General features: G+C 45.1%; 1 protein-coding gene across 2 annotated transcripts in view; it reads left to right on the forward strand.

Moving 5' to 3' along the window:
* Positions 1-14,731, forward strand: part of LOC137427829 (ATP-sensitive inward rectifier potassium channel 12-like) — a 23,875-nt gene extending 9,144 nt beyond the window's left edge. The window contains exons 1-3 of one of the 2 annotated variants that reach the window (XM_078777739.1): positions 9,761-10,030; positions 10,156-10,307; positions 11,778-14,731. In XM_078777739.1, the coding sequence (XP_078633865.1) occupies positions 11,891-13,165 (1,275 nt within the window). In that variant the 5' untranslated portion in view covers positions 9,761-10,030; positions 10,156-10,307; positions 11,778-11,890 and the 3' untranslated portion in view covers positions 13,166-14,731. Of the gene's footprint in view, positions 1-9,760; positions 10,031-10,155; positions 10,308-11,777 lie in introns of those variants that run through there. The other variant, XM_078777738.1, reaches the window with a different exon arrangement.
* Positions 14,732-24,331: the final 9,600 nt, after the last annotated feature.

The following is a 24,331-nucleotide window of genomic DNA, read 5'->3' on the forward strand; positions in this document are numbered from 1 at the left end:
CGGGGGAAATTTGAAGGGGAGGGGTGAGGAGCGAGTTTGAGCTATTGGCATCAAAATTTCAATTTTAGTTATTAGAATATGGAGAACCAAATTAATAAATTCAACATTTTTTTCCCTGTCGTTTTCTTTAAATTTAGTTTGAGTAACATGGACGTGGATGGGCTTTGCATTCTGAGATTCTTGTTGCCTTTGGGCACAGGTTTGCAGTCATTGTTGTGGATATTCTGGTGACAGCCAGCCAATCCTGGCTTTCATCAAGGGGATCAGGGGTAAACAAATTGCTCACACCTTGAACAAATTGCTCATTCAATTATATAAATGAACAGCATTATAAATAATTAATATTTAAATGACATATGTGGGAAAATTACATGCTCAGACCAGGAATTGAACCCAGGTCCTCTGGTGAACCGTACTAGTGCTCTACCACCTGCGCTATCTGGGCGACCCAAGCCCAGATCAATGGTTCGGGTCCCAGATCAATTTCCCCACATATGACAATTAAAAATTACTAATTCCCGCTCTAATTGGCGTTTTGTGAAACACTTGGGACAAATACGTTCCTTAGCCTGGTGTTGGCTTAGCGGTTAGGGTGCCGGCTTGGGATCCTACGATCCTGGGTTCGAATCCCGGTCGATCGCTGAATTAACGCCAGGGGGGTTGACTCAGCCTGTCATCCTTCCGAGGTCGGCAAATCGAGTACCAGCTTGCTGGGATGAATGATCACGGTGTGTACCCCGGTTTAGAATAGGTACACCGTATCCCTCCGCATCGTAAGAGGCGACCAAGGGTTGGCGTCAGGAAGGGCATCCGGCCATAAAAACATTGCCTCAAAACAGGGAACCATGATTGTCATGGAGCCCGCAAGGCTAACCCTCGCTTTAGCGGGGAAAATGGCCTTAAAACGATCATTCATTCATTCATTCAGCCGACCCCGCAAGAAGTTGGGAATAATTGAACTTTAAAGACTTTAAAGATTAAACTTTAAAATTACTTTACTTTAAAGTTGTTGGGAATTAAATTAAACTTTGGGAAAAAATTTTTTGTAAACCTCGAGGGAATTAAAATTTTAAATTTTTGGGGAATTTGGGAATTTGGGATTTCATTAAACTTTGGGAAGTTGGGAATTAAACTTTTAAATTAAACTTTAAAGAAATTACTTCAAAGAGGTTGTAGCAGTTTAAATTTGAATGTTGCAGGCCTTGAAATGCTGGAAACGGACACACCGCAGGCATTTCATGATTTGGGCAAAGGGGGTGGCAGGAAAAACGCATAAAATGTCATTTTGATATGTAATACTGTACATATGTTTATTATTGTCATATGTCGGCCTCGTGTTTAAAATTCAGCCTTGTCAGGTCGTTGTCATAAATCTTCTGAAATTTGAGGGGCAATTTCGCCACGTCCAGTCCTCAATTCCGACGCCCTAAATTTTCAATTTGGCAAAGCTCTTGATCGTGGTAGTGCTGGAGGTCTCTAGAGGCTGGCCCCTCAAAAATAACCCCCAGGCCCTCCAACCACCCTCCCTACCACTGCTCAGGAGTGAACACCTAAGAGGATGGCCCAACAGCCCGTATCGCCCGCTCCGCTATTGAAAAAGAAAGCTGTGACGTACCTGCACCGGTCATATTGCCTTGAAAGCAACAAAGACCTGTATACAGGACAAAGCTAAACTTTTTTTTTTTTTTTTGTTTAAGATTTTTTAAAGTATGCAACGTAAACCCACTTCCACATATGTAACATGAGAACTCCCATTGTTAATACGAGAGCCACCATTGCACCCACACAAGACCCTTGCCACCCACCACCCACCCTCACCAGTATTGGTCACCTGTATACAGGACAAAGCTAAGCTATTTATTTATTTATTTTTAGATTTTTTTTTAATTTTTTTTTTAATTTTTTTCTAAGAATGCAACGTAAACCGATTTCCACACATGTAACATGAGAACTCCCATTGTTGATAGAGCCACCGTTGCACCCACTCAAGACCCTTGCCACCCACCACCCACCTTCACCAGTATTGGTCACCTGTATACAGGACAAAGCTAAGCTATTTATTAGTTTTTTTTTTTTGTTTTTTTTTTTTTCTAAGAATGCAACGTAAACCGATTTCCACACATGTAACATGAGAACTCCCATTGTTAATACGAGAGCCACCGTTGCACCCACACGATACCCTTGCCACCCACCACCCACCCTCATGGTAGCCACACGCATGAAACCACTCGCCCCTCCGCCAACCCCAGTCTACTGAGTCCCCATTTTGAAATGCTTTATAAAGTTCATCGTGAGCTCCTGCATAAAATCACAGATGGCTTATCAAAGCATTCCGTACTCCTACCTTTGTCCGACTGGTGGAACCCGCTCATTAAATTGGGACAAAAGGTGAATCGCTCGACGTACCACACAATCCAGGTACGCTTACATAGTTCGCTATTTCAATATTGTGCAACAGTTTAAAAGCTTCAACAAAGGAATTGCGAATGTGGACATAGATGAACAACAGTGTGTACATCCGTGTAGTGCAGACATGGTCGATGACATTTTTCCAATGGACTTTGCCTGCATGGTGTTCCCATCGGAGCACGTCGCTCGTGTTGCTGCTACCACAAGTTCAAATACCATTTTGTAAATTGTAAATGCAATTAATGGACGAGTGTCCTTGGTCTACATGTACAAGCTCCTTCGTGACCTACGAGATAATTGTATTTTTAATAATAAACCTGTCCGAGGTTTTGCTCAAAGATTATTCCCTGGCCATTGATTATCTAAATTGGTGTGCGAGTTCATTATCAAGGGCCGTAGATGTTAAAAATAGGACGAAGTTAAAATTTATTATGTAATTGGTTCAAAAATACTGCACATGAAGGTGGCACAGGCATGATGGGCCAAATGGCAAACGCTGCATTTCCAGAAAATGTGGTTTGATTGACTGAATGAGATGAATGGATCATTACACGATAGCATTCACTTTGTGGTTATAATGCAAATGCAATAGGTAGAGTGGTGGTGTGAGAGGACCAATTTTATAGTGAAGTATCAGGTGTGCGTGTACCGGTGTTGGTTGTTACCTGGTGTTCATCTAATCCTGAAGAAATCAAAATTTTTGTATTTTTTTTTTTGTACGTACGGGGGCCTAAAACACTTCCCTGCACCCATTAAGGAAGAAGGTTGGGGATCATTTAATATTTCCTTTCACAAAGCTACGATGGCTTAGGCTCTGTTAGAGGATTTTAAATAAATAAATACAACTTTTCAACAACACTCCCCAAACCTTCACATTCCACCCCAGACCAATTGCCTCTGTCAACCCCATGTGCACCCTGCTCCATTTCGCTCTGGACTGCCAGGGTGGGAATCTTTTCCCGCAAAACGGGCATTTCCAGATGTGGCATCTGAGCAATAATACAGACGCATAATGAGACCGGGGAAGTTAAAGATAGAGGGTGGATTAGAAGGCCAAACAAGCGTTACGCCTAGGTCCCCCGTCGGGGAAGTGATGTGAGTTGACAAAGTGGAACACGCAGAAAACATGCTATGATATGATATTTCGCTCACAAGGTTCAGACATACGTGGAGGCAGCCATCTTGGATTTTGACGTGGCGACCCAATTTTCAATAGCGTTCTTCCTTATGCCTAGATACACCCACACACCAGAAGGTACTTCGTTTATTTTTCAAGATATTTCGCTCACAAGGTTCAGACATATATATGGTGGCGGCCATCTTGGATTTTGACGTAGCGACCCAATTTACAATAGCGGTCTTCCTTATGGCGAGATACACCCACACACCAAATTAGAAGTTGGTACTTCGCTTATCTTTCAAGATATTCATCTCACAAGGTTCAGACATATATATGGTGGCGGCCATCTTGAATTTTGACGTGGCGACCCAATTTTCAATACCGTTCTTCCTTATGGCGAGATACACCCACACACCAAATTAGAAGTTGGTACTTCGCTTATTTTTCAAGATATGCAGGTTACAACGTTCAGACATACATGGCATCAGACATACATGGCGGCGGCCATCTTGGATTTTGACGTGGGTTGCACCCACACACCAAATTCGAATGCAGTCCTTCGCTTACGCCCGCACGCCTGCACACACGCACGCCCGCACGCACGCACACCCGCACGCACGCACGGACGGACGGACGGACGGACGGACACACGGACGGAGGGGAAAGCCATAGTCCTCCTTTCGCTCCGCAGTGCGACGGGGGACAATAATCTCGGCAAAATCGATGAGCAATACTGAGTTAATTAAGAAATGGCAATCTGACGTCACGACATCGACCGATATGCCTCCACCCACATTATTGCATCATTATACATACTTGTACCAAGTTTGATTTAAATCCATTCAGCTCTTCTCGAGCACCACATCTTTACATGACCTGTGACCTTTGGCACGAAAATGTAAGCAGTTCGTCTTTGCATCATAATATGTACTTGTAGCAAGTTTGGTAAAATTGCCCTCTCTGGTTCACAAGTTATCGTGGTAACAGGATTTATATCTAACATGACCTTTGACCTATTGACCACAAAATGTAAGCATTGCAACTTTGCGTCATAATAAATACTTGTAGCAAGTTTGGTCAAATTGCCGTCGCTTGTTCACAAGTTATCCTGGTAACAGGATTTATATCTAACATGACCTTTGACCTATTGACCACAAAATGTAAGCATTGCAACTTTGCATCATAATATGTACTTGTAGCAAGTTTGGTAAAATTGCCCTCTCTGGTTCACAAGTTATCATGGTAACAGGATTGATATCTAACATGACATTTGACCTATTGACCCCAAGATGTAAGCAGTTAGTCTTTGCATCATAATAAATACTTGTAGCAAGTTTGGTCAAATTGCCATCAGTGGTTCACAAGTTATCGTGGTAACAGGATTTATATCGAACATGACCTTTGACCTATTGACCCCAAAATGTAAGCAGTTCGGCTTTGCATCATAATATGTACATGTAGCAAGTTTAGTTAAATTGCCATCGCTGGTTCACAAGTTATCATGGTAACAGGATTTATATCGAACATGACCTTTGACCTATTGACCCCAAAATGTAAGCAGGTCGGCTTTGCATCATAATATGTACATGTAGCAAGTTTGGTTAAATTGCCATTGCTGGTTCACAAGTTATTGTGGTAACAGGATTTATATCTAACATGACCTTTGACCTATTGACCCCAAAATGTAAGCAGTTAGTCATTGTATCATAATTATATGTACATGTAGCAAGTTTAGTTAAATTGCCATCGCTGGTTCACAAGTTATCATGGTAACAGGATTTATATCTAGCATGACCTTTGACCTATTGACCCCAAAATGTAAGCAGTTAGTCTTTGAATTATAATATGTACTTGGAGCCAGTTTGGTCAAATTGCCGTCGCTTGTTCACAAGTTATCGTGGTAACAGGATTTATATCTAGCATGACCTTTGACCTATTGACCCCAAAATGTAAGCAGTTAGTCTTTTAATTATAATATGTACTTGGAGCCAGTTTGGTCAAATTGCCGTCGCTTGTTCACAAGTTATCGTGGTTACAGGATTTATATCTAACATGACCTTTGACCTATTGACCCCACAATCTGATCGGTTAACCTTTACGTCAAAGTACACACTTGATCTATGTTTAATTAAAATCCCTTCAGCCGTTCTGGAGGAGTTATCGCAGTAACGCAAACCTATCACGGACAGCCGGACGGACATGTCTCCGGCGACTAAACTGGCCCAGACATGTGATTTGAGTGGACTCCACTACTGTCAGAAGGTCTCCAATCCAAAGTGGTCTCCAAGGGTGATTTGCTGTCAAAAAAGCCCTTTTTGAGTAAAGACACCAAAATATCCCGAAGAACATCACAGTTGGGATGATGATCAGTTGCGAAAGGTACTTGGAGTGATATACATCACCTTAACCAAAGTGCCCTCCCTATTTCCTGTACCCCCATGTGTACCGAATACATACATGCGTACATGGCACCTTAACGAGCGTGTCGTTCCCTTACCGGGTACTCCATGTGCCTAAATGGTTATCCCTTTCTGTGACATGATGAGTCTGCGATAATGATGAGATAATGCTGTGAATAACAAACACAATAGGTGAGTCGACGAAGACTCGAAAAATAAATAAATAAACCAACTTTAATCCGTCTGTCCTCCTGCCATGTCCAATAGTAACAGCTCTTCTTCTTCTGTATTTGTGCTCACCGGCTTTGCTGAACAACCTGCATCAAGGTTTCGGAAAAGATGTTGAAGGTTTCTGCTTCAACTCATTTTGAAGCGAATTCGCACTCGCTTGGACTGAACTGTTCTTGCCTTTTATTTTGTTCTTGTGCTGATAGTCCAGGAGCCAGTTTTCAAGAGAGGCCTAGAAAATGAGTTTCGTGCAACACCCACTACACAGTTGGTTTGTCATTCCCAGGTGATTGGGGAACATCTATAGAACAAATCCAGCCCTGATGTACAGTTGAATTGTGGCAGCAACAATAAATGGCAGCACTTTTCTATGAGGGGGGTGGTGTCCGAGGCGTAAATCTGAGATTTTGACGGATTTCATTTATTTATTTTTTCTCTTAGCCCCTACAGGCTACAGGGAGATATTATCCCACCGACAGAGGATACTGTCCGTGCTTGTGAACGGTTCATATGCTCCCTGTACACAACAGCTCCGGCAGCAGGTGACACGGCGGACGAAATCAGATATTGGATGTTCTGCCAGAAAAGGCAGAAGAGTGAATGCCGACCACCAACATCTGACAGTATTAGGCAACACATTTATCGAGCTAACTATCAGTCATTCATCTGGAAGAAGTCATTGCTCCCCAACCAAGCACTACCAAAGCCAGATGGTAATGGATGGAACATCGAAGATGGAACTCGCCAGCCCACCCTCATGACCAAAGACCCTGCTCCAGTTGGACTAGTTGAGCTGACCGCGTGCAAGTGTAAAGTGTCTGCATGTCAACGCAGCCACGCATGTGCCTGCAAGAACAATAACATGCCATGCACAGAAGCCTGCACTTGCATGGGAGGTGAACAATGCAAAAACCCAAACAAAGAACCTACCACAAGCGACTCAGAAGATGATGATGAGGAGGATTAATGATGACATTTTCTTGATCGTATACCACTTAGAGGATGATTCAGTAGCAAAATATGTGTTTATTTTAATAATACAACAAATAACAGTTATACGTTAACATTGTAATGTTCAGTGAACGACTATGGTTATGATACGCAGCCAGATTTGACCTGGTGAGATATTTTTGCTGAGATTATTTGTGGACTTTTGGTCATAACAGGAGTGGGGTTGATGATTTAAGGGGAAATAAAATCTATATTTTCCTGACTTTATTTAAGGATTGCCCAATTTTGTTTCTTGAAAAGATCATAAAGATATATCATATTACAACCATAGCCGCATTTGAACAACATAAAGATGATATTGCATAATTACAGTCGAAAAGCAAAAACTACGGTACATATTTCAGCGATTTTGTGTGTTTTGGGTATAATAAAAGGTATAATAATAATTTTTTTTAAATCATACTTCAACAGCATAACGAAAATCCCCTCATACTTCCCGCTATCCTTTTAATTATAATGTTGAAGAATCCCTATTGGACGAGCTGAAAAAACAAAAATACCAAAAAAAATCGTCAATTTCGAGCTTTACGCTACCCCTTAATAGAAAGGTGGCTGCCATTTATTGTTGCTGCCGCAATTTAACTGGACATCAGGGCTGGATTTGTTCTGCAGATGTATCCCAAGCACCCTGAAATGACAAACCAACTGTGTAGTGGGTGTTGCACGAAACTCATTTTGAGCATATTCTGGCTCCTGGACTATGAAGAATATCGGGCTAAAAATGGCTGCTGAAGATTTGCAGCTGCCAGGGTAGGGTGGGGGTGGTGGGCAAGAGAAAAATGTGACCTTTGTGTCCAGGCTGCTGCTCGGTCTTTCCTTTCCGAAATTGTTCAGATTGTGAAGGTGTTTAAAAACGAGTGACGTCTTGACCGAGTTTTTATGTTTACATGTTTATTTGTGACGTCTCGCTATATTTGGCCATCTAGGTCATGGCTTGACTTTGCCGATGAAAATGTAACGCTCGGCTTCCTCCGTGATCATAGAGCTTTGCCGGAGGTGTAGAAGCTTCAGCAAATGAGGTGCTGGGGTAGAGGTATGAAGAGGTTGGAGTCGCAGGATGCTGGAGTGGATGTTTGGAGATGCTTGGGCAGGAGTTTCTGGAGCTCGTGGGATGCTTGGATAGATGTATGAAGATGCATGGGCTGGAGATGCTGGACCGAGTGAGATTCTTGGGACTCGGTGATGGAGCTCAGGAGATGCTGAGATAGATGTTTGGGCTGGAAGTGCCCTGGCTCATGGTATACTGTAGTAGATGAACGAATACACTTAAGGTAGAGGTGCTGGGGATTGTGGGACGCCAATGTAGATGTATGAAGATTATTTGTCTGGAGGTGCTGCACCTTGTGGGATGCTGGAGCGGATGTGTGGAGGTGCAGTAGCTTGTGGGATGCTGGACTGGATGTGTGGAGGTGCTGCAGCTTGTGGGATACTGGACTGGATGTGTGGATGTGCAGTAGCTCGTGGGATGCTGCACTGGATGTGTGGAGGTGCAGTAGCTCGTCAGATGCTGCACTGGATGTGTGGAGGTCCTGCCGCTTGTGGGATGCTGCACTGGATGTGTGGATGTGCAGTAGCTCGTGGGATTCTGCACTGGATGTGTGGAGGTGCAGTAGCTCGTGAGATGCTGCACTGAATGTGTGGAGGTGCTGCAGCTTGTGGGATGCTGGAGCGGATGTGTGGAGGTGCAGTAACTCGTGGGATGCTGCACTCGATGTGTGGAGGTGCTGCAGCTTGTGGGATGCTGGAGCGGATGTGTGGAGGTGCAGTAACTTGTGGGATGCTGGAGCGGATGTGTGGAGGTGCAGTAACTCGTGGGATTCTGCACTGGATGTGTGGAGGTGCAGTAGCTCGTGGGATGCTGCACTGAATGTGTGGAGGTGCTGCAGCTTGTGGGATGCTGGAGCGGATGTGTGGAGGTGGAGTAGCTTGTGGGATGCTGGAGCGGATGTGTGGAGGTGCAGTAACTCGTGGGATGCTGCACTCGATGTGTGGAGGTGCTGCAGGTTGTGGGATGCTGGAGCGGATGTGTGGAGGTGCAGTAACTTGTGGAATGCTGCATTCGATGTGTGGAGGTGCTGCAGCTTGTGGGATGCTGGAGCGGATGTGTGGAGGTGCAGTAACTCGTGGGATGCTGCACTCGATGTGTGGAGGTGGTGCAGCTTGTGGGATGCTGGAGCGGATGTGTGGAGGTGCAGTAACTTGTGGGATGCTGGAGCGGATGTGCGGTGGTGCAGTAACTCGTGGGATGCTGGAGCGGATGTGTGGAGGTGCAGTAACTCGTGGGATGCTGCACTGGATGTGTGGAGGTTCTGCAGCTTGTGGGGTGCTGGAGCGGATGTGTGGAGGTGCAGTAGCTCGTGGAATGCTGGACTGGATGTGTGGAGGTGCAGTAGCTCGTGGGATGCTGCACTGCATGTGTGGAGGTGCAGTAGCTCGTGGGATGCTTGGATAGATAGAATGTGCTTGAGCTCGAGGTTCTGGAGCTCTTTGGATGACGGCGTAGATACGTGAAGATCTTTGGGAGTGCTGGAGCTTGGGAAAAATATTTTCCGCAGTTACAGTAGAGACCTTATAACCATGAGCCGCTATAATTACATCGCATCGCGTTTCAGAGAACTTGACGCACCCTCATGCCCGCCTGGAACGCGTGTGATCGTGTTGCTCTAGCGGCCTTCAGTTGATGCGCTATTTCTTCCTCCCCATTCACCAAAAATGCATTTTGTAAATATTTCCGGCCTCATCAACGTCGGTCCACGGTTTGAAGAGCGTGTTAAAGACTCGTTTGTGCGTCGATGTCTGTCGCTGTGATGCTCAAGTCGTTTTGCTCCAAAACGACCCCTGGAGCCTCTACGGTGTCTCGAAGGTGATTTGTACAGAGTGCAGGAGTACCGTGTCTGTGCGTGCGTGTGTCTGCATGTAACAAATTTGTCCATCAGAATGTGCTGTACTTGTCTCCTGACTATCTTGATGTGCTTTCTCGGCTTGTAGTTGGAGCTTCAAATCCGGGGCGAAAGCAACTTCAAGTGGTGAGGCCAAGAAGCGGTCTTGGCATAGCCCCCTTCCGATCAGTTTGGCCAAGGCAAAGTCCCAATTAGTATTCTTCCTACAAGTTGTTTTTGTCGGTTGGACTTCTTCAGCTGGTATATATATACTTTTTTATCCTTGTTTTGTCAAGTTCCGAATTTGCTGAACATACCATGTGACATCATCATGTCTTGTCCGCATCACCTTGTAAATTTGCTATCCCTCGGCCTCTGGGATGAGGTCAGAACTACCTGAGGTCAATTTCACTTGAGTTGTCTTGGCACCGTGGTAATAGCGGAGGGTTTCTCTCGTAATGTATACAAAGTTATCCGCTATTTTGCGTACGTAATATCTAGATGACAACTAAATTTTTCGTTTTCTTTCACAATGGGGGACTTAAGAAGGGTATACGGTATGTATGAGAGATACGTTGGTTAAAAGTAGTGCAATAATTTTTCACTTGCATTTTTCCTGGTCGACACTGCCCGGCCTCTGATACAATGTGCACCCGCATATTTGGTCAATAAATAAAGAAAAAATTGACCAGGGTGCAGCTCGCATTGGCCTAGCTGGTGTTGCTTTTATTTAATTTTGTGATATCTCCAACGTCCGCAAGCGAGCGGTAGCAGACAGATCAATTGACTTGACGCTGACTCCAAAGGATGTGGCCTGCCTCAGAAGCCATCTCCCGATGATAAAGTACCCCACACTTGGTAACGGTGCCAAACACCTGCTCCGCATGAGATACGAGGGAGGCCTTGGTCAGTGCAACAGCGGACTGCAATAGGCTGGTTGCAGTTTCAAGTGCTCGGTCCTGCCCCAGGTTTAGAGGTCTTATCACAGTCGTACCAGGACATATATAATCTCATGTGCAGCAATAGCTTTGTTTGACACCCCCAATAGATTGGGTTGATCCACCCGACCTCACCTACCCTCCCGACATCGTTTTAAAGATGGCCATACATATTGCTCATGAAGTTCCTGAGACCCGAAAAACTGGCAAATCTGTTTATTATCTATTTATCTATTGATCTTTACATTAACCCCACTAGCAACGGTACCCGCCCTCTTGGCGGGGCTTCAATTGGGAGGCCCAAATGAAAAGGCAAAATATCAGAAATTGAAGGCTTTAAAAAAAAAATATTTTCAAACGATTTATATAAACATCCGTTAAATCATATCACACGCAAATCATCAAAATCTAAACAGTATTTGTAGAATTTCAATAAAAGCCACATCACTGTTCATATCGGTAAATATTATTCCATCGTGTTTGGAAAAACTGGAAAATTGGAAAAATTGGAAATTGCAAAAATTGGAAAATTGGGGAATAAAATGGAAAAACAAAATAGCCTATTTTACTCCAGGGGGTCCCAGGATTACCCACCCAAAATTTCATTGCGATCGGTTCAGCCGTTTCTGCGGTACCTGGGAACGGACAGACGGACATTTGGTGAATTGTAGTAAGATAAGATTGATGTTAAGCAAAATAATTGTGAAAGCAAAAGCTACCATCGTTATCTATTCGCTACTATTAAATTTGTGTGTGAATGATGGGTCTCTGACAGTTGTTCATTCCACCGCAGATTCTGGGGAAAACGTGGATTTCTCCCTTTGGGTCCACCGTGCTGTGCACTCGAGCTACACAGTGGCCGCCCTTTTTGGAACTGGAGGCATCCTTTGAACCAAGGTATTGACCATGAAGGGGACTTCACAAATACAAGGCTTCACGATGATGCGACCCGAAGATGAGGTTCAGCTTACCGAAGTGCCTTTGACGAATGGTATTGCTCACAAGGCCTCGAGGGGTTCTTGGGGTATGAAGATGCGCGGCCGGTTCATGGACAAGAGCGGTCACTTCAATGTGCGTTTTACAAACATCGGCGACCGTAGGCAGCGATACCTTGCCGACGCTTTCACGACATGCGTGGATATCCGCTGGAGGTACATGATATTGATTTTTACAGCAGCTTTTCTACTTTCTTGGCTTTTATTTGGCATAATCTTCTGGTTGTGTGCCTGGATTCATGGAGACATTGCGCTGGACCACTCTCTTGACTTTAAACCCTGTGTCGACAACGTCCACGGGTTTGTTTCCGCCTTTCTGTTTTCTCTTGAGACGCAAACTACCATCGGTTATGGCTTCCGATGCATCACGGATCAGTGTCCAGCGGCGATTCTTTCAGTCGTCTTCCAGTCAGTTGTAGGCTGCGTTGTGGACGCCTTCTTCATTGGAGCCATCATGGCAAAGATGGCACGGCCTAAGCTCCGCGCACAGACTGTTCTGTTTAGCCGTAACGCTGTCGTGGCCTTGCGTGATGGCCGGCTCTGTCTTATGTGGCGTCTTGGAAATCTTAGGCGGAGTCACATCGTTGAGGCCCACGTCCGTGCTCTAATGGTGAGAGTGCTCCCGGAGCATGGCAATTTGCCGCAAGATGAATATGATGATGAAACGTGCAACGTTGCCATCGGTAACGATTGTGAGAGTGCATGTGTACAAGTTAAGACTCACAGGCAGGTTCGAATCGAGCAAAAGGACATCGACGTCGGCTACGACGAAGGTTTAGACCGCGTTTTCCTTGTCACTCCACTCATAATAACCCATGAGATTGACGAGAACAGTCCTCTCTACGACATCAGCAGGCGAGATCTCGAGCGCGACAATTTCGAAATCCTGGTCATCGTTGAAGGGGTGGTCGAAGCCACCGGGATGACGACTCAGGTTCGCAGCTCCTACCTTGCTTCTGAGATCCTCTGGGGTCACCGCTTTGTGCCCATTACCACGGAAGAGGAAAACCACTTCCGTATCAATTTTTCATTATTCCACGACACCGAGCCAGTTCCTACGCCCTTGGGTAGTGCTCGAGAGCTCGAGGAGGAAAATCAGCATCTGACAGATTTGTTTTTGGCGGATGAAAGCACGGGTCTGCAAAGGCCTGAAAACCCTGCAGAAGGTGTCGTTGCACAACGATAAACATCAACAGTGACAACCGAGGAATGTGTACGTGTTCAAGCTGGAAGCAAATGACCTACAACCCAAAAAGGGATAATTTTGTCACCGTGGGACAATTGCGTCTCGACCCACTACAGAAGTGGGCATCATCAGGAGGACGAGAGATTGGATTTGACTGAACTTGTGCCGTAGATGAAACAATCTGTGCTGATGACGTGCCAGGTCTTTAGTTCCACTCGATGGTCGGAAGGCCATCAATGTCCAGGCCTTAAATCGTATGAACACGGTAACGATGTTTTGAACATTAGTTTGGCTCCACTATTGGCAGAAACAACTTTCCATCCAACGGTTTTGTTCTTTCTTTCTTTTTTTGGAAAACCCTGGGACAGCTTTTATGAATGTTTAACATGCGGGTTATTGGGTAGTGGAGATAGATGGTTGAGATTTGAGTAAATGTGCCATGCGTAGCTGCCTATCGGAATACTCTATTTATTTGGTGTTGCTGATGACATTGCAAGCTTTGTAGCTGTTTTGTACGTGCTTGTGTAGTTCTATAACTTTGGAACAGGTTGAACCGGAAGCGATGAGCTTTGGTTATCAGGCTCCGACTGCTCAATCGACTCTGGTACCTTTACTTCTTTCTGAGATCCCCAATACGGTAAGTTAACTACCAACAGGTCAAGTGAAAATCTTTTACCACATTAGGTGTATGATGATCTTTCCTGAAGGCCTTTTCCCCTGCCACCTCGGTTCCATGTTTCTTTACATCCATCTTCCTCCTCGTAAGATCCTCCAATGCAAAGGAGGGTTGGAATATTGAATTGGCTTTCATCTTTAAACCTGTGCTTCATGTGAGGGATGGATTCAAACCTTTTTTTTTCTCCGTATCCAAGGAGATATTTTCATGACTTCCTGGTACTATACCAACAGGAAGTCTGTTCTGGATCATAACGTGCCTTTGGCCAATCGATTGTTGTGGAATTCTGTCGAAACATCTTCGTGATGGTTCCATTTTTGTTACATTTAATATTTATATTTATGGTTTTAGACATCTAACTCGATGCCTTGCGGGACTTTCGCCGAAGCATTCTGACCTCACGCGCTGCACACTTTGCCCACGTAGGCACGCGCCGCCCACTTTGCCCACGTAGGCACGGGCTCCGTCTTTTGCACAAATCTCCCGAGTCTGTCGCCTAATAATAATTTTCCAAATGGGTTGCTCCGCGCTTGCTTGACTGCAGAGCTTGGGTGGTGTTGCCTCGGCTGACCTGCTTGGCCTTTCTATAGCAACAGCAGAGATGTCGCTGGTTTGCGCCGCCATCTTGTATCCACAAATGTGGAGCGGTTTCATTGTGCACCAGTCGCCGAACACCATTTGTTGTGACTTGTAGTAGTGTGCTCACTGGCCTGTCGGGTATGCTTGGGTTGCTCTAACCTTCCTGGTTGAATGGGATTTAACGATGCGTCATCCTAGGATGTACAAATCTACCTTTCTACATTCATCGTCTGATCCGTCGGGAATCTTTTGGCTGCCGTGACTACCTGTATTAATATATTTTTTCAATAAAATGTTTTCCATATATTCCGGCTAATTTTAGTTTCCCTTTCTTGATACAAGTGAGTCCAGGGTACTGAATCTATGTATCATTCAACATTGTGCCATTGAAGTGGGAACTTTGATTTGAATAGTTGGTGGTTACTCCCAAAGTAATTTTTTCTTTTTAAATATCTTTTTAATATAAACGTTTTCACGTCAACGGTGGTTGGAGGTTGTTTTCACCCCTGTTTGTCTTTCTGTCTGTGAGCAGGATATCTCAAAGATATGGACGGATTCAGCCGAAACTTGGTGGACTGGTTGGGTGTGTCACAGGGCCGAATTGATTAGATTTTGGTGAAGGTCCAGATCTGGATACGAGGATTTTTTTAAATGTGGATTTTATTTGAAGATGATATTTAATATATATATATATATATTCTCTCTGCAGACATGGATAAAATCACAAACTGGTCAAACAAGTGGAGCATGTCTTTCAATCCTGACAAATCTCACACGCTCACTTTGTCTCTCCGAAAAGACCGACTGGACAACCTTCCCATCTACTTTCTCAATCCTCTTGAAGAAGTTCTGTCACTCAAGCTTTTGGGTCTCACTATCTGCCATGATCTTTTCTGGGAAAACCACATTTCCATGCTGGCTTCCAAAGCCAGTCGCCGTCTGGACATCTTCATCTTGCGATGTCTTTTCTGGGCACTTCTGACCTCCTCACCACATACAAAGCTTTCATCCGCGCTTGATGGAGTACTGCTCTCCCCTCTCGGCTTGTCTCTCCTGCCTCACACCAAGCTCGGCTTCACGCTGTAGAAACCAAAGCTTTCAGAATCATTGGAATCTCCCGTGATGAAGCTGATTCTTAGGGCCTTTCTCTCTCTCACCGCAGGCAGGTTGGTGGTCTGTCTATCTTCTACTGACTCCTTTCCGGCCTTGCTCCCCCAGCTCTGTCTGTGCTTTGTCCCCCAAATATTCCTGCAGGACGCACAAGATCTGCCAGCAACCCTCTTCTTGTGAAACTGCCAAAATCAAGACTCTCTGCTCACCTTCGCTCTTTCATTCCTCTTTTCTCCCGCCTCTGGAGCAAACTCCCTCACTCTCTTCAATCCCTCTCCTCCCTCCAGGTCTTTAAAACAGCTGTTCACCACCATCTCTTATCTTCTCCCATCCAAAACCTTGATCTTTTCTGCCCCCGTTAATTCACCCCAGATCCACCTTTTTCAAATTCCATTTTCTTTCCTGGAAGTCCTTGTAGTGTCCATCTTGTTTGTCCCATGTACCCTGTGCCAGTCCTCTCTCTTCCACAGATCTCCTGATGTTCCTGTCCTCTATTGTAGTTGTGCTTCCCTCTCTCTCCCTCTCTTGTCTCCCACTCCCTTTATTATACATGCTATGTGTTAGCTTTTAAACGAGTCTAGACTTCGTATACAAAAAAAACAACCTTGAAGATACAGATCTGGATCTGGCCTATAGGTGTGATACAAAACATAAACTTGTGCGCTACTGAGTGCCATTCCATTTCATTAAAGTGTTAATGAGCAGTGTTTGGCATGCTTTTGACTTGGAAAATTAAAGAAACCGATGCAGGTAACACCTGCAACCTCAGTGTGGCCTGCAACTGATAGCTACCTTTACACGTGCAAGTCGGCACGATTATGGTGCACTAGATGGGACAGCATGATCAGGTGGAACTGTGCTCCATCTGTGTGTCCGCAGTGTTTTAAGTGGATAGCGTGAGGCTCATGCTAGTGTAAAATACTGCTCAATGGCCTGGCACCATGATTCTGTCTCGTCGTCCACCATCTTGTCGGATATCTAATTGTCAGGCTTTGTAGGTGTTGCATTTGTCCTTTTGCCAATTGAAAGCAAAATAATTGACGAAGGAAGTGTGCCGCAAGTTATTGGGGAGTTTTACGGTGCCACGTGTTGCAGTTAGGATGGATCCTTCTGTGTTGGCCTTCAAGTTGAGTGGTCATGTACTAGGGATTGAAAATGTTGTGATGGTGGAAAAACACCTGATAGCTTCTCATAAGTCAGACAGAATTTCGTTTTGCCAAGTGAGAATCTCGGGATTGCTCAAGATCGCTGCATGTCCTCGGGGGCAGAAAAGATCAAGGTTTTTGATGGGGTAAGATAAGAGATGGTGGTGAGTAGCTGTTTTGAATACCTGGAGGGAGGAGTGGGATTGAAGAGAGTGGGGGAGTTTGCTCCAGAGGAGGGAGAAAAGAGGAATGAAAGAGCGAAGGTGAGCAGAGATTCTTGATTTTGGCAGTTTAACCAGAAAAGTGTTTCTGGCAGATCTTGTGCGTCCTCATCATCCGATCAGTCAGTCCAATGGCGGCGAGGTTTACACCACTCCAGCTGACGCTTGGCATTGTGCATGGTGATCTTAGGCTTGTGTGTGGCTGTTCGGCCATGGAAACCCATTTAATGAAGCTCCCGATGAACAGTTGTTGTGCTGACGTTTCTTCCAGAGACAGTTTGGAACTCGGTAGTGAGTGTTGCAACTGAGGACAGACGATTTTTACGCACTCGGCGGTTCCGTTCTGTGAGCTTGTGTGGCCTACCACTTCACGGCTGAGCTGTTGTTGCTCCTAGACGTTTCCACTTCACAATAACAGCACTAACAGTTGACCGGGGCAGCTCTAGCAGGGCAGAAATTTGACGAACTGACTTGTTGGAAAGGTGGCATCCTATGACGGTGCCACGTTGAAAGTCACTGAGCTCTTCAGTATGGCCCATTCTACTGGCAATGTTTGTCTATGGAGATTGCATGGCTGTGCGCTTGATTATATATACCTGCCAGCAATAGGTGTGGCTAAAACAGCTGAATCCACTGATTAGAAGGGGTGTCTGCATACTTTTGATCATTTCGTGTATGTCGTGCATAGCACGATACTTGCCAAATCACTAAAATAACGTGTTGACCTTTCGCCTATGTTGACCTTTTGGCCTATGTTGAGCTCAAAAATAATTGGTGGTTGAATTAACTGACCAGATTTGCAAATCCTCTTCAAACATCAAGTGAAGCAGATGAAAATTGATGATTTTACAAATTTGTCCTTTTGCCATCAAGTCAAGCAGCAGTGGTGATCAAGTCAAGCAGATGAAAATTGATGATTTTACAAATTTGGCCAATGTTGACCTTGTGACGTAAAAAATAATTGGTGGTTAAATTAAATGACCTGATATGCAAATCCCCTTCAAATTTCAACTTCAATTTCATGAAAATTGAGAATTCTTGAAATTCAACAATGTTTTTTATGTTTGGCCTATGTTGACCTTTTGACCTCAAAAGCAATAGGCTTCTTCCTTGTGACCAACTCCATCATTTGGTGAAGTTTTGTGAAGATCGGTTTAAAATTATGACCTGTAGGCGATTGGCATACAACTAAACAGACAGTCAGACAGGTGAAAACATAACACCTTTCCATCTATGCTGTGTGGAGGTAAGACATATTTTTTTTACAAAATGCTTTCATGACATTTGGCTACAACCATTTTCAAAATGTGTGTTTTCCCAGCTAACACAACAACGTTGGGCCAACGTTGGCATTTGGTCAATTGGTGTCAAGCGCATTGTTGACGTCAGGGTGACGTTGTTTATTGGTTGCAAACACAACGTCTATTTTCCAACGTTGGCCCAACTTTGGTTTTTGACGCTGGCCCAATGACGGTGCTGACGTTGGCCCAACGTCGGCCCAACGTTATGTTAGTTGGGTTGTGTTGGCTTGGGTCACCTTTGAAAGGAGGTGCAAGCAAAGCAACGCTCCTTTCCCCACCGAGGTGGAGAATGAGAGGGGCACACCCGACATTTGCCGCTCAATCAGGCCAAAGTGCCGTTATTTCCTGTTTTTACATCAATTTGATGAAGAATTTAAAGTTTCTATTGGCCTTGACCATCCGAGTGCGAAAATAACGCGGAATAGAGCTAGCTTCGAAGAAATTGGCCTCGGCATTTGTAACTGTATAAGGAGCAAACAAACAAACAGACTTGCTCTCTTATATATTCTCACTCTGATGTCCCACACCCCATTACAGAATTGTCGCGGAGCAATTTATTGGCAAGGGTTTGTACTGGTTGGTTTGCCATTGCCTTCCCAGCAGGAATTTGTAATTTGTTCAGGGTGCTGGCGATTAGGTCCGCCTACTCTTCGCGAAGGACTTCACCAACGAATGCCGGTAGATGGGACGCCAAGCTTAACGTCAATCCGAGGGACAGCACACACATTGATGAGTCGCCCTGCCTGTGAAACACCAGGATGACTGTTTACAGCTGAATAGAGGTGAGTGTGGTACCTCTAAGCCATCCTGCGAGCCTCTTGTACACGTATACTGCACTACACATACAAATACACACAAACGAAAATGGACTCTGAAGGGTTAATTAGTTATCGTAATTTGCATGTTTTTAGTGGGTGTTTTAAGCCCCAATTTTAGGCCTGCCTCGTTGGTCTTGTTGTTGTATATCCCCGGACAGTTCTCTCGAACAAGCCTATGGTATGGAGACAGCCGAATGATTTCCCAAGAGCGACCCAGAGATTCCGCACGTTCAGGATGGCGAACACCGCCTTCACGAAGTCAGGGCCGTGACAACGTTAGAGAGACAAAAAGAGAAAAAGGGAGAAGAGAAGAGACAAGAAGGGAATGGCTGGTCCATGGGGACCGATCGGCACTCTGACCATGACCGCGCTGCCCTGACGAAGCTGGGCAGCGGGAAGATTTTGCCCCAGACTTGTGTTCGGGGGTACAACCACCATGAAGAGGCATCCCCGATAGTGTCTTAGTTAGTGTTTAGTAGGGCTTTGTCTTCCCCATCAATCCTTTTTGCTGTTAAATGTGCGCATTTTTTATTATTTATCTTACTATAATTCACCAAATGTCCGTCTGTCCGTTCCCAGGTACCGCAAAAACGGCTGAACCGATCACAACGAAATTGTGGGTGGGTAATCCTGGGAGCCACTGGATTAAAATAGGCCATATTGTTTTTCCAATTTTTCCAATTTTCCAGTTTTTCCAAACACGATGGAATAATATTTACCGATATGAACAGTGATGTGGCTTTTATTGAAATTCTACAAATACTGTTTAGATTTTGATGATTTGCGTGTGATATGATTTAACAGATGTTTATATAAATCGTTTAAAATAAAAAAAGCCTTAAATTTCTGATATTTTCCATTTTCATTTGGGCCTCCCAATTGAAGCCCCGCCCGTAGGGCAGGTACCGTTGCTAGTATTACTAATACCATTCTCTCCTTCCTCTTCATTGGTTTCGTGCGACCAATGGCTATTGAGCTGAATGGAGCACGTGTTACATACGAGAAACTTTGGCGCAGGAGGAGGCCATGCAGCCCATCATGCATGCGCAGCATCAACCCCATTACCCTCACCCATCGACATACAAGCTACTTGCAATCCACACAAGCCAACATCCCATACCTTTCTATCTCTATTGCATCTAGGGACCTATCTAAATCGCATTTAATACCTTCTGCTGCCACTACCTTTCCGGGGAGACGATTCCTTGCATCATTAACCACTCTCGTCCAATCACCGGTGTGCTCGAGCCAGGCGACCAATGAGCATGCCTGAGGACTTCATGACAAGGACGGTGTTTGGGTGAGAATCAGCAGTTGAGCCGGGAACCTCCCAAGTCAGGTCCTTGCCAGGGTGAGGAGCATGTGGGTTCTCTCGGCCTTGGCAGGACACCCAACCAGAGCATCATCCCGTGAAAGGAGAAATCGGTCCTGTGATCTTGGGGATGCCAGGGGCTAGTTGGCCTGTACTGGCTGAAGGCACACCTCACAGTACGATGTGTGTGGGGAAATACAGAGTGGCCACAAAGTCCCAATGCACGGTTAGAATTTAGTTAGAATCTATCTGTATGCTCCCTCCATTCTCTGCACAAATTTTGAATTTTGTTCCATGTTCTTCTGGACATCTTCGTCCATGTTGAGGGTTGGAGGTCATAAAAGCAGCCCCTGACAGCTGTTTTGAGGTCTTCAACTGTTTTAGGCGGAGATGAGAAATTTCCTCTTTCGCAATGCCCCAAAACGAATTGTCACATGTTGTTAAGTCCGGACTTCGAGGAGGCCACACTATCTCAGATTCACATCCAATCCATCGTCCACTAAATTTGTCGTCGAGATATTCTCTAACTGCGAGAGCATAATGTGCTGGTGCACCATCTTGTTGCAGGATAGCTGTTGCCTCGAGACCTCGCTCACGCAGTTGTGGAACAAACCACGTCTGAAGCATGTTCAAATAAGCAGTGTGATTGACACTTGTATCGAAAAATATGGCCCTAACAAGTGATCTTCTGAAATTGCTGCCCACATCATGACATGAGGAGGATGCTGTTCAATTTCCTCATATAAATGAGGATTTCTTTGCACCAAAAATAAACATTCCTGGATCGATTGCTGAGGTAAATAGCACACTCATCCGTAAAAAAAATACGCTTAGTCTTGATTTAATGGTGGCAAATCGCTGCAGAAGAGCCTTGCAAGCAACTTCACAAGTGGCCAAGTCTCTATCGGAAAGCTCATCAACACATCCAGGCTTAAATGGCTTCAATCCCAAATCCTTTTTCCTTATTTTTTTGGACTGTTGAGCGTGGAATGCCTAACTCAGAAGATCTTTTTCGAGATGATTTCAGTGGTGATCTCGAGCAGGATGCTTCAATAATGTCCACATGGCATTGACGTGATGCTGGACGACCAGAACACTTTAAATCAAGGACACTCCTTGTTGAAAAAGCCTTCTATTCCCATATCCGCACTGTGTCACGCCGTAGGAGCTGGCTTATCGAACCTCTGCGAAAATCTTGCCCTTATATCTTCAAAACGTGCTCCTTCTCGCACGCGGTCGTGAACCCAAACACAAGTAATTATCAGTCTCTCTTCTATCATGTACTCACTGGTGTCCATCATGCTGAAGCCATACCTGGAAAACAAATAAAACAAATGAGTAACAGACAACACACTATTATGCATCGGGACTTTGTGGCCACTCTGTAGTTGCTTGCTAGCCCTTCCAAATCTAGGCAAGGCACTTTGCTCAGCTTGAGCAGGCCTGATTTACCCCATTGTTGTTTACCCATGTCCTCCTCCCTGCATCGTTTACCCCTTTCTACAATGTTCCCCTGAGGCGCCATTTAGCATGCTCCAGTTTAGAATAAAGCTTCCATGCTCAGGCATCTTGTAGTGTGTAAACTCCGGAGACCGATGTTGGTTTCAAGTCTGGTTGGGCTCGGCGTGGTCTGCATTGTAATATACTGTTGCAGCCGCCAGATCGTGGTTCAAATCTCGGGAGTCCTGTTAAAACAACCACAATAGTCACCACCAATGGTATCGGAATGGGTGTGGCTTTCTCCCTGCAAGCTCAGATCTCCGCAACCTGTTATAGTGGTGTCCACTGAGTTCTCCACCCCGATTCTTGTTGAGCCCGCCCTTTTATAATCTCGCCCACCGATGTCGTCAATGACGATTTGTGCCACACCCCTCCCTCTCACCATTGGCTCGTTACGCAACTGCTGGGTGGGGCAATCACCTTGTACCTTTCACCCAAATTGCAGAGCGACGAGGTGCATTGCGAAAACCTCAAAAGTTCTCCCACCTAAATTCAAGGACTAGTGGCCTTCCTAGACACTACAAAAGCACATGGTGTAGAACTAGCAAATGTAAGGACATGAAACCAGGGACATATGGGATGTAGATTTTTTTTTTTTTACAGACACACTGAGTTGGGTGCACTGTGCTTGTCTACCACGTAAGCAACACCTCTAATATCACATTTATTTACTTCAACGCTTGCGCTAAACACTCAATTAGGAAATAACTATACTATATTAAACATTTATTCACTCCTACAATACATTCCCACAACAAGACTTTATATAAAGTACATTGCCGTACAAAAGTTTGGGTTATTTTCAATTTGTGGCACTATTCCGCATTAAACATTTGGGTGAAGGTAGAAGTGTGTGATATAGGTAGATAATTCAAATTGGTGAAAATCTATTTAACATCAGTTACCTTTAAGTATACAAAACAAATGATGACATTGAAAAAGTTTTATTTCTGCGATATTGTAAATATTGTTATGTTGGTGGGGTTGAGATACCTTAGACAGGTAGATTTGTGTAGGTAACATGCTCCACTGTCATGAAGAAGAAGAAGAACCACCACCATGTCATAAGTAGAGGAACTGTTTAGCCCGGATGTCGGATTAAGGTGCATCTTCGTCCCCATTACGAGGATTTGGGCATGTTAACTAGTTATAGGGATTATGTTAACTACTTCCCTGTTCGTCATTACCTATGTGATTGATCCTTTGTCACTTATGGCACCGCAATAGACACTAGTGAGAATGGCAATTAAAGCACATTAAATAATGATAATAAAACCAACCGGAAGCCAGTTCTGAACACCGCCGATGGGACGGCAACCAGCTACATCACCACAAAGGTCAGGCAGGCCAAGAGCCACGCCCAGAAGGGCAGTGATTGGGCAGGAGTTGACCAACAGGAAGGCCGGAGCAAGAAGCAACTCGCTGATTGGAAGAGAAGCACCAATGACGTCAGAGTGTGCCGAGACCTTGCTGGGGATTGTGAGGTGGCCGAGTTGCGAATGAAGAGCTGGGAACGAGGAAGAGGAACGGTGTGAAAACTCCTGTTCGCTTTGTGCTAGACGGGCCCTAGACGTGAGAGGACGCTCGGTGAGGCCTAGCGTCGCGCGAACGGGCGGACTGTGGCCTTCTTCCTGCCAAGAACAGAACCGGGTTCTGACTGGTGCTTGGGGTCGACGGCTCTTGACGAGACCCTCCCCACTAGTGATCGGAGCTAAGTGCACATACACCCCATTACTTTTGTCCCCCGTCGCACCGCGGGGCGAAAGGGGGACTATGGTTTGTCCGTCCGTGCGTGTGTGCGTGCGTGCGGGCGTGTGTGCGTGCGTACATGCGTAAGCGAAGGACCGCATTCTAAATTGGTGTGTGGGTGCAACCCACGTCAAAATCCAAGATGGCCGCCGCCATGTATGTCTGATGCCATGTATGTCTGAACCTTGTGAGCTGAATATCTTGAAAAATAAGCGAAGTACCAACTTCTAATTTGGTGTGTGGGTGTATCTCGGCATAAGGAAGAAAGCTATTGAAAATTGGGTCGCCACGTCAAAATCCAAGATGGCCGCCACCATATATATGTCTGAACCTTGTGAGCGAAATATCTTGAAAAATAAGCGAAGTACCAACTTCTAATCTGGTGTGTGGGTGTATCTAGGCACAAGGAAGAGCGCTGTTTAAAATTGGGTCGCCACGTCAAAATCCAAGATGGCCGCCACCATGTATGTCTGAACCTTGTGAGATGAATATCTTGAAAAACAAGCATTCTGAGTATTGCGCTGCAATCCATGTCCCCTACCGGCAGTCTGTCGTCCGGAAAACTGTTGGGGAGATTACCACGGGTTATTCACCCACAGGTTCTGAATCGTTCCCAATCGCTAATTACCTCAGGACGGGCTCACCTGTGATTCGCATTCGGGACTTCGATTTATACACCTTGCAGACAGGTCAGCAGAAGCACGAGAAAATATGTTGTTGATAAAGAACCTTTCGAGTCGCTAAATATCAGTAAT

This window comes from Myxine glutinosa, chromosome 5, assembly GCF_964187855.1.
Source record: "Myxine glutinosa chromosome 5, kmMyxGlut1.1, whole genome shotgun sequence".
Classification (NCBI taxonomy): domain Eukaryota; kingdom Metazoa; phylum Chordata; class Myxini; order Myxiniformes; family Myxinidae; genus Myxine; species Myxine glutinosa.